Source organism: Colobus angolensis, unplaced genomic scaffold (genome assembly GCF_000951035.1).
Source record: "Colobus angolensis palliatus isolate OR3802 unplaced genomic scaffold, Cang.pa_1.0 Scaffold2, whole genome shotgun sequence".
In the NCBI taxonomy this organism is placed as follows: domain Eukaryota; kingdom Metazoa; phylum Chordata; class Mammalia; order Primates; family Cercopithecidae; genus Colobus; species Colobus angolensis.
In genome coordinates, this window is record NW_012115154.1 from 6,996,034 (window position 1) to 7,005,809 (window position 9,776).

The 9,776-nt window shown below is 43.5% G+C and overlaps 1 protein-coding gene across 3 annotated transcripts in view; it reads right to left on the reverse strand.

Moving 5' to 3' along the window:
* Nucleotides 1-9,776, reverse strand: part of KIAA1549 (KIAA1549 ortholog) — a 92,616-nt gene that overhangs the window by 45,367 nt on the left and 37,473 nt on the right. For all 3 annotated transcript variants that reach the window (XM_011941278.1, XM_011941279.1, XM_011941277.1), the window contains 2 exons: nt 7,801-7,997; nt 5,918-6,033 (listed from right to left, as the gene is read on the reverse strand). In XM_011941278.1, the coding sequence (XP_011796668.1) occupies nt 5,918-6,033; nt 7,801-7,997 (313 nt within the window). The remainder of the gene's footprint in view (nt 1-5,917; nt 6,034-7,800; nt 7,998-9,776) is intronic.

Sequence of the window (9,776 nt, forward strand, 5' to 3'; positions counted from 1 at the left end):
TCTTCTTCTTCTTCTTCTTCTTCTTCTTCTTCTTCTCTTTTTTTTTTTTGAGATGGAGTCTTGCTCTGTTGCCGAGGCTGGAGTGCAGTGGCGCGATCTCGGCTCACTTGGATTACAGGCTTGCGCCACCATGCCCAGCCAATTTTTTGTATTTTTAGTAGAGACTGGGTTTTACTGTGTTAGCCAGGATGGTCTCGATCTCCTGACCTCGTGATCTGCCTGCCTTGGCCTCCCAAAGTGCTGAGATTACAGGCATGAGCCACCGCACTTGGCCTTATTTTCTTCTTAATGATCTTTTATGTGATCTAATTATTTACACAACCATGTGCTACTTCTATAACAAAAGTGTTGATTTTTAAAAACAGTGTAAAAGTAGTATTTGGTCTATGAAAATAAATCTTTTGTTGTCTTTTTTGATGTTTCCATCCCCCGAGCTTACTCTTTTTACTATATATATGTTGTTATATATATAATATATATTACATATTATATACAATATACATAAATCTTTTGTTGTCTTTTTTGATGTTTCCATCCCCCGAGCTTACTCTTTTTACTATATATATGTTGTTATATATATAACATATATTACATATTATATACTTATATATCATATATTTATATATATGTTATATATTATTGCTTGCTATGCATTGCACAGTTTTTCTAAAAAAAGCTCCCTGGACAATAATGATTAGTACAAAGTACAATGGACACACAGAGATTAATGCTGTGTGAATCCTGCCTTAAGGCAAGTAGGAACTTGGATTAAAACCCCTTTCTCTTCAATTATTTTTTAAAACTAATGATATAAATTTTACTATATAGTCAAGATACCTATTGTACCTCATGGTAACTATAATTAAAAACAATATATCGTATACTTGAAAACAGCTAAGAGAGTAGATTTTAAGTGTTATCACAAAAAATAAGTACGTGAGGTAATATATATGTTAAACAGCTTGATTTATCCATTCCACAACGCATACACATATCAAAACATCACAATTTAGCCATAAGAAAGAATGAAATCCTGCCATCTGCAGCAATATGGACGAGCCTGGATGACATTAAGTAAATAGGCCAGGCACAGAAGGATAAACACTGCACTGTTCTCACTCATATGTGGAAGCTGGAAAGTTGATCTAGAAGTGGAGAGTAGACTAGTAAGGTAACTTGAGGCTGGGAAGGGAAGAGGAGGGACAGAGACAAAGGTTGGTTAACAGATACAAAAGCACAACTAGAGGCTGGACATTGACTCTCGCCTGGAATCCCAGCACTTTGATAGGCTAAGGCGGGAGGGTAACTTGAGCCCAGGAGTTCTAGACCAGCCTGGGTAACATGGCGTGGTGGCGTGCATCTGCAGGCCCAGCTACTCAAGAGGCTGAGACGGGATGATCACCTGAGCCTGGGAGGTCAAGGCTGCAGTGAGCCCTGACTGCACCACTGCACCCCAGCCTGGGCAACAGAATGAGACTGTGTCTCAAAAAAACAAAAATAACAGTGCACAGCTAGAGAGGAGGAATGGGTTGAGCATCTATAGGCACTGTAGGGTGACTCTAATAATTTATTGTATATTTTCAATTAGCTTGAAGAGCAGATTTTGAATGTTCCCAAGGCAAAGTAATGATAACTTTGTCTGTGGTGACAGATATGCTAATTACCCTGATTTGATCATCACATAGTATATCCATACATGGAAATAACACAATGTCCTCCATAAATATTTGCAAGTATTATGTGTCAACTAAAAATAATAAAAGCAAAAAACACATCATGATGTACACCATAAATGTATGTTTTCTTACCATCAGTTAAAATATAAATAAAAATCTTAAAAAGAAAGAAAAAGGCTGGGCACAGTGGCTCATGCCTATAATCCCAGCACTTTGAGAGGCTAAGGCAGGAGGATCGCTTGAGCCCAGGAGTTCAAAACCAGCCTGGGCAACATGGCAAGACCTCGTCTCTACAAAAAGTAAATAAAAAATTAGCTGGGGGTGGTATGCTGTAGTCTCAGCTACTCAGGAGGCTGAGGTGAGAGAACTGCTTGAGCCCAAGAGGTCAAGGCTGCAGTGAGCTGTGATTGTGCCACTGCATTCCAGACTGGGTAAGCAAAATAAATAAATAAATACATAAATAAATAAATAATTGCAGTATATAGGATTGTACGGAATAGGATAATGTCAACAAAGCAAAATGAAAGAGAAAAGTTCAGTCTGAATTACTAAAATGTCAAAGCAAGAGAGCATTTTTAAAGAGATTATTTCATTATCTACAAGTAAATATAATCGAACCATTTTTTTGTTCTTCCCCCTCGAGACAGGGTCTCACTCTGTCACCCAGATTGGAGTGTGGTGATGCAATCACAGAGCACTGCAGCCTCGACCTCCCAGGCTCACGTAATCCTCCCACCTCAGCCTCTTCAGTAGGTGGGACCACAGGCACACACCACCAGGCCTGGCTAACTTTTTCTATTTTTTGTAGAGGCAGAGTCTCGCTATGTTGCCCAGGCTAGAAAACTGCATCTTTACTAATGTGTCCAACCCATGTTAATATCCTGTGAGACAGCAATCACATTTATCTCACCGTCACTGCATCACCAGCACCTGAGCACAGCATTTGCTAAATGGATGACTCAATGACTGCAGTCGTCTCCACTATGTTTATAAAATTTTACCTTGAAAAGATCTCTGAGAATCTGCCTTCATGAAAAGATGAGAATTATACTTTATGATCTCAATCATTTTATAAATGGTATGGCACTCCAAAATTACTTGAAAAACTTCATTGTTATATGTACTCAGTCTCATTTAAACTATTTCGAAAACTCTTTAATTTTTTTAAAATATGGAGCGCTTCCCAAATATGCATGTCATCCTTGCACAGGGGCCACGCTCATCTTTGTTGCGTTTCAATTTTAGTCTATATGCTGCTGAAGCGAGCACTGCAAGCTCCTTAGCACGTGCAAAATCAGTGCCAGCTTGGTTTGCATGTGCAATTCTAGAAATTGGAATTTGTGGGATTCAAATGAACCAAGTTTTAACTACTTAAAAATCACACACTTGCACACATGCAATCTAAGGAGAGCATAAAAGAATGCTGAGTATTTTGCAATGCTTATCTAGTTGGTATATTCCTGATGATAAAGGGGAGAGAGAGAAAAACTACAATTATGCACAGACGCAGCAATGGCAGCCCATCTCCTACCTCATCTCTCCCTTCACATCTTCACTAAGGGGAACCAGTGGTTATGATGTAAGTTATTTTAAAGCTGCAATGGCTGTGAACACAGTGACATTTGAGTAAATAATCTTTTAAGGGTTCATGGATAGCCATGAGGGTATGTGTCAGGGCCTAGTCACCTTCCAAAAACAGTCAGCTGGAAAAGGAATAAAGCACAACCTCCAATTTACCAAAACTGAAATAACAGTCTTCTCTCAGCTTCCATTGCAAGGTGGGTCCTTAATATGCCACATGACCTGGGACAGTCATCAACAGCCTTGCCAAGAAGCCTAAAGAGAGCCGGTGGCTGTGCCACCCGCAGGAGTGAAAGGGAATGCTGGTCCCACGGCAACATGGAAGAGGGCTCCAGAATGGATCTCAAGTAGTCTCCCTCCCCACTCCCATCTCCATTAATTTGTACTTCATTGTGACTTTCAACAAAAGCAAGATTTTTCATGTGAATTATAAAATAGGCCGGACAGGTGGCTCATGCCTGTAATCCCAGCACTTTGGGAAGCCAAGGCAGGCAGACCACATGAGGCCAGGAGTTCAAGACCAGCCTGGCCAACATGGGGACACCCTGTCTCTACTAAAAATACAAAAATTGGCCAGATGTGGTGGTGTACATCTATAATCCCAGCTACTCGGGGGGCTGAGTCATGAGAATCATTTGAGCCTGGGAGGCAGAGGTTGCAGTGAGCCAAGATCACGCCACTGCCCTACAGCCTAGGCAACAGGAAGAGACTGTCTCAAAAAGCAAAAAGTTTTAAAAAATAAAATAACAGAAAGCTAGGAGAAAAACTCAGAATATTTTAAAATAGGATATTTAAGTTTCTATGCAAGCAATAAAATGCCTACGTGGCAGCATTAAAGCTATCTTATAGCACCTTTCAAGGAGTAAACAAAGTTCTAAAAGTAAACTGATATTTATAGTGAGAAAACTATCTTTCTACAACATGAAAATAATGTACAGATTCTGGTATCTCTTCAAATTATAACAGCAGCATCTGAGCTTCTAATATTCACAAAATCATCTAATTCGCTTCTCTCCTTCACATTCAACTCTCGGTCCCAGAGCTGTGATGCTTACTACCTGGCTTCTGAGCCATGTTGGCAGTGGTGTTTGATTTTTGTTATTCTTATAGAATATACTGGTTGTAATGCCATCAGACAGCGTTAAACGCGGGCACTGAGAGTAAGGTTTTCTCAGAGAAGCAATGAACAGAACTTGATAAAATCCAGAGCTCTTTCCACTCCCCACCAAATATTTCTTTCCAAGGATCAAAACGAGATTCTAACCCTGTCTATCGGAAACAGCATCGGTTACCATGGTACTAAATAATTTTTAAGATTTTGAAAAACTGCATCCAAAGAAAAAACTCTTCCCTTTTTCTAAGGGGATGTCCTTAACATTACAAAAGAACTAAGTGGAAGGAGCTGGAACGAACTGCAAGGACCGGCTAGTGCAGCCCCACAGGAGCCTTGCACACCTGCGAAGCCACAAGTGTGTCAGTGAGAGGAGAGGCCCCCGGGCTTCTGTCTAGAGTCTGTTCATTTCTACAATACAGTTCACTCTGCACTGCATTTCCATACAGAGAAATGTATGACTAAACACTGTAAATATAAAAATTACTATTAAAAATAATATCCTGGCCGGGCGTGGTGGCTCATGCCTATAATCCCAGCACTTTGGGAAGGCGAGGTGGATGGATCGCTCGAGTCCAGGAGTTCAAGCCCAGTCTGAGCAACATGGTGAAACCCCATCTCTACAAAAAGATACAAAAATTAGCCAGGTGTGATGGCATAGGCCTGTAATCCCAGCTACTAGGAAGACTGAGGTGGGAGGATAGCCAGAGCCTGGGAGGTCGAGGCTGCAGTGAGCCGGGACTGTGCCACTGCATGCCAGCCTCTGTGACAGAGCAAGACCCTGTCTCAGAAAAAAATAGTAATAATAATATTCTGAGGCCTCCCAATTATCTTTGCATTACTGAAATGCAATCCTTAAATAAAAATAAACCTCCATCAAATACAATAGCTGTAGCAGCACATCTATTTAATACAACCTATTACACTAAAAACAAGCTACCTTGCTATCACTCCAAAAAAATGCTCCCAAGTCTAAAGACTTGTGGGTCTCACTTTATAACAGGGCATCAGTCTCAACAGTCATACCCTTAAAACAGGAGTGAAGTTCATCTTATACCTGGCCTATGAAGCTGTCTGTGACTCCCAAAGCAAACATGCTAAACCGTCTGATCACACTAAACCACCTGCTGGAAGAAAGATCTAGGAACAGAACTAAACAGAATGGACTTGGGCCTATGATAAACAAACAACTTTCTGACAGTGACAGCTGTGAATCCTTGAATTGCTTCCTAAGAAAGCTACTGAATCCTGGGGGCAGTTTTTGAGACTCTGGTTTCAGTGTGCTTCCTCCTTGACCTCTAGGGTGAGGACTCTAGAGTGAAATGAGGCTATTAACCTTAAGACGTACCCCAGTGAATCCCTGGCCCCAAAGCAGACACCAATACCACGTTAGATGGTGACAGCTGGTGCTAAGAAACCACAGGAACGATGAATTTTCCATTTCCCAGATTTTTTTTTAAGGGTTTAGCATTTGAAGTAGTGTCAGGCCCTAGCCCTCGGACTCTCATAGGGACTACTTTTAATGGGAAGAACCAGAAGAGTCACAGACCGCTCTGCGGGGCTCTGTGGGACCTGCCATCGTTGACGGCTCCCGGTGTCTTATCTCCTGCGTCCCTCTCGCTGGACTCTCCGCTGACCGTCGAGTCAGCATCTGAGGGAGAAACTCTGCAGACACAAAATGAATTGCAAATGTTAGAAACAAGAAAGAATGAAAAGGAAAAAGTCACATTAATTTATGTGTGGAAGTCAGGCTTCCAGGCAAAACCAGCAGAAATGAAACGGTCCAAAAAATTATTCCATAGCACAGCGTCTTCAAGGATCACATTAACACCACAGTCACCTCCTGAAGACAGATTAATGCGGCTTACTAAATGGCTCAGCAGGCTGCATTTCAACAAATGCTAGACAAGTAAGTGCCAGATAGGAGGAAGGTCCCACAGCTACCAGGGCTCAAGGTCCAGCCCCTGGCCCCCAGTCATTTCTGGACCAGCAGTCTGGGTTCAGCGTGAGTTGGATCAAAGAGGACTGGGGTTCAGGATTAACTAGGTCTGCAGAATCCTCAGGATGCCAGGGTAGCTCTGCAGTCACCCCAAATAACTCCAGATCTTTGGAAGGTGCTTACCCTGAGATCTGATTCTATATATAAAAAGCAAAGGTATCGTGGCACCCAGCTTGCACCAGGGAAAATTCCTTCATCAGTTGGCTCCGATTCCTTAGGCTCCCTGGCTTCAATGACAATGTGGAATGCCAAGACATTTTGGTGCCCAGAAAGATGCTAAAACATTGTATTAACCATGCAGACCACTGAGCTGTCATGACTAAATGTCAATGACAAGGCTACCAGGCAAGAAAAAAAACAAAACACTTTGCAAAATTTTACTTGCATATGAAATAATCTTCAATGATTCCATTTATTCTTAGCCTGCAAAATAATCAAATAGCATCTCCCTACATAACTCATTTTCTTTTGTAAAGATCATGTTCTGACATCTATTACATTCTTAAAACTAGGCCAGAACCCCTGGGGTAGGTTTTCTGATAAGACAGAAATCATGACATCGTTTCAAATGTTGGTATGATCACACACTTTTTTTTTGCTCTTAGCAGGAAATCAGGATTTAGTGTTCCAAAGCTCAAAGAAAGGCTGACAACAGGAGGCTTCAGTAGCCAAAGACTGATGGTGCTATGATGGAAAGTCAACTTAACGAACACGACTCTGAACTCTGTCTTCTTTCACAGAGCTAGAGCCCTTCTCATGGGGTCAGAGGGTGAGGAGCGGCTTCCAGGTAGCTTGAAAAACTAATAAGCAATTCTCCGTGTGCTATACTTTGAGAGGAGTAATAGAAATAAATTGGGAAAGGGGAGCGAGGCAGGGAGGAGGCAGTGAAGAGTCTTGTGTGATATCCTGACAAAGGTGACATACATGAGCAGCCAGAGAAAAACAAAGCAAACACAGGAGGACGCGATGAAGGTCACCTGCAGACAAAGCAGTGAAGTCACAGAAGCTGCTGGCATCCCAGGCTTGGACACAGTGGCCCGTAGGCTGAGCACGTACCATGTGCCGTGCACTGCTTCTATGTTATTTCTGATATTCTCTCCATGGGGCCTAGCATGCTCCCCTTGGGACACATACACACGAGCTGGTCAATCCCTGATCAAGTCTGATGGGGACCCTCAAACCATCACAGACAGTGATTCATGATCTTCAACTGTGTAGGGAAAGAAATCACACAGCCTTCTTTGGCAGCCCGTGAGAGTGGCTCGGAAACACTACTGGGCTCGTGTGTGACTTTGGGCAAGTCATCGGTCTCCTGGGCTGCAGACAGATGCAGGGCTGCACTCACCATTAGCCCTTGTGGCATCAGAAACCCACAGCCTGACAACAGAAGCATGCTCTGCAACAAAGAATAATACAGAAAGCCCAATAATAACCTTCCTCTGTGACGGACGTTCTTGGAAGGGATCTTTGACTTGGGGCTTGGCACATCCCCATTTTCCGAGGGCGTGGTGTGGTCCTTCAGAGGTCCTGGCAGTGGCGCTGGCTCATGAATAATCAATATGTCGTCTTTATTGTGCTGACCCAGATGCTGCTTAGCAAAATCGAAGCCCTTCACACTCGGGATCTGCAGCTGAAACACACACAAACAAGATTGTTAACCCGGAATCCAAGGCGGACGAGAGGAGCACAACTTCTGACCGAAGACTGTGCTGGCAATTCCACCGCTCCAATCCAACAAGCATTGCTAGAACATGGACTGCGTGCCAGGTTCTGTTTATACCCAGAGTTCCAGGAGAAGACAGACACTTGTGAAAGATTAAACAAGAGTACAAGGATTAAATAGCTAGACCCCAGGACAACACCTGACCTGCTGTCACAGCAGCATACCACGTGCCACGTGGCAGGAGCAAGATATTCTTTATAGGGTAATGGGGACCAAAGCCAGGTCTTGAGAACAGACAGGACTTGGAAACAGAAAGAGGAGGCTACAAAGAGAATGTTCTAGATGATATCAGAAAGCAGAGAACACTGAGGCCTGGGAAGAAATCACATTGGCTATGCTGGGTGGATCAGAGCATAGGAGCATGAGAGAGAAGTCCAGTCTGTATATGGATAACTCCAAAAACGCCAGCTTCTGGAGCTGGCCCTCCCGGAAATCAGAAAACCACAGGCCGATTTCTAAAACCCAAGCACACAGGACACCAAGGAAACAGGAAGAGAGCCTGGCCATGCCATGCGCATAAAATCACAAAGACATGAGCCCCAAATCTTAGCAGTGAACATGGGAAGGAATGAACAGCTCTAGGGATGAGGCAGAAAGACCCAGAAACCAAATAGACACGAGAGGCAAAGGAAGAGAAAGAAGCCAATGAGGACGTGAATTTTTGGGCAGGGCATCGTGAAGCCTGAAAGTGACATTAAGGGAAAGAGGCAAGTCATACAGGAATGATGGCTCAAGACAAAATGACAGGTTTCATTTCAAACACACTTAATTTGAGGCCCCAAAGGATGTCAGCTTAGTGTAGCTGGAGGTGGGGAAGCATAGCCTGGGGGAACGTGCAGGCTCAGATGTGACTTCAAGAACCACCCACATAAAGGTGACAGGTAGGGGAGTTGAGTTTTTCAACATAAATACAGATTCTGTGGATAAAGTGTTGGAGAACGTCTAATAGTTTGGGGCTAAGAAGAGAAAAAGGAAGCAAGGAAGAAAATAGAATGTGATTTCAGAGAAATAGAAGAATTTGGAAAGTTCCATGTAATAGAAGCAAAGGGAACAAAGAATTTCTAGAAAGAAGTGGTCAAAAGAAGTAATGGGGCACAAAACTGAAGGAGAAAGGGCTCTTCAAAAACATCCCCCACTCAAACCAGTGGATGCAGGATTCCTCTCCAGGGATCCGCGGCATCACCCCACACCAAACCCATGACAAACCCCTGAGGCTGCAACTAGGGATGCCAGGTCTTAGCTTCTAGTGCTGTGGTAAGATATTATGTCATCAAACATGCTATTTGTTGGCCAGGCGCAGTGGCTCACATTTGTAACCCAGCACATAGGGAGGCCGAGTCGGGCGGATCATCTGAGGTCAGGAGTTCGAGACCAGCCTGGCCAACATGATGAAACCCCGTCTCTACTAAAAAAAAAACACAAAAATTAGCCAGGCATGGTGGTGCACACCTGTAATCCCAGCTACTCGGGAGGGTGAGGGAGGAGAATCACTTGAACCTGAGAGTCAGAAGTTGCAGTAAACTGAGATCATGCCAGTGCACTACAGCCTGGGTGAAAGAGTGAGACTCCATCTCAAAAAAAAAATAAATAGGCAGCCGCCGCCGCGCCGCCGTCGCTCTCTAACGCCAGCGCCGCCTTTCGCTCGCCGAGCTCCAGCCGAAGGAGAAGGGGGGTAAGTAAGGAGGT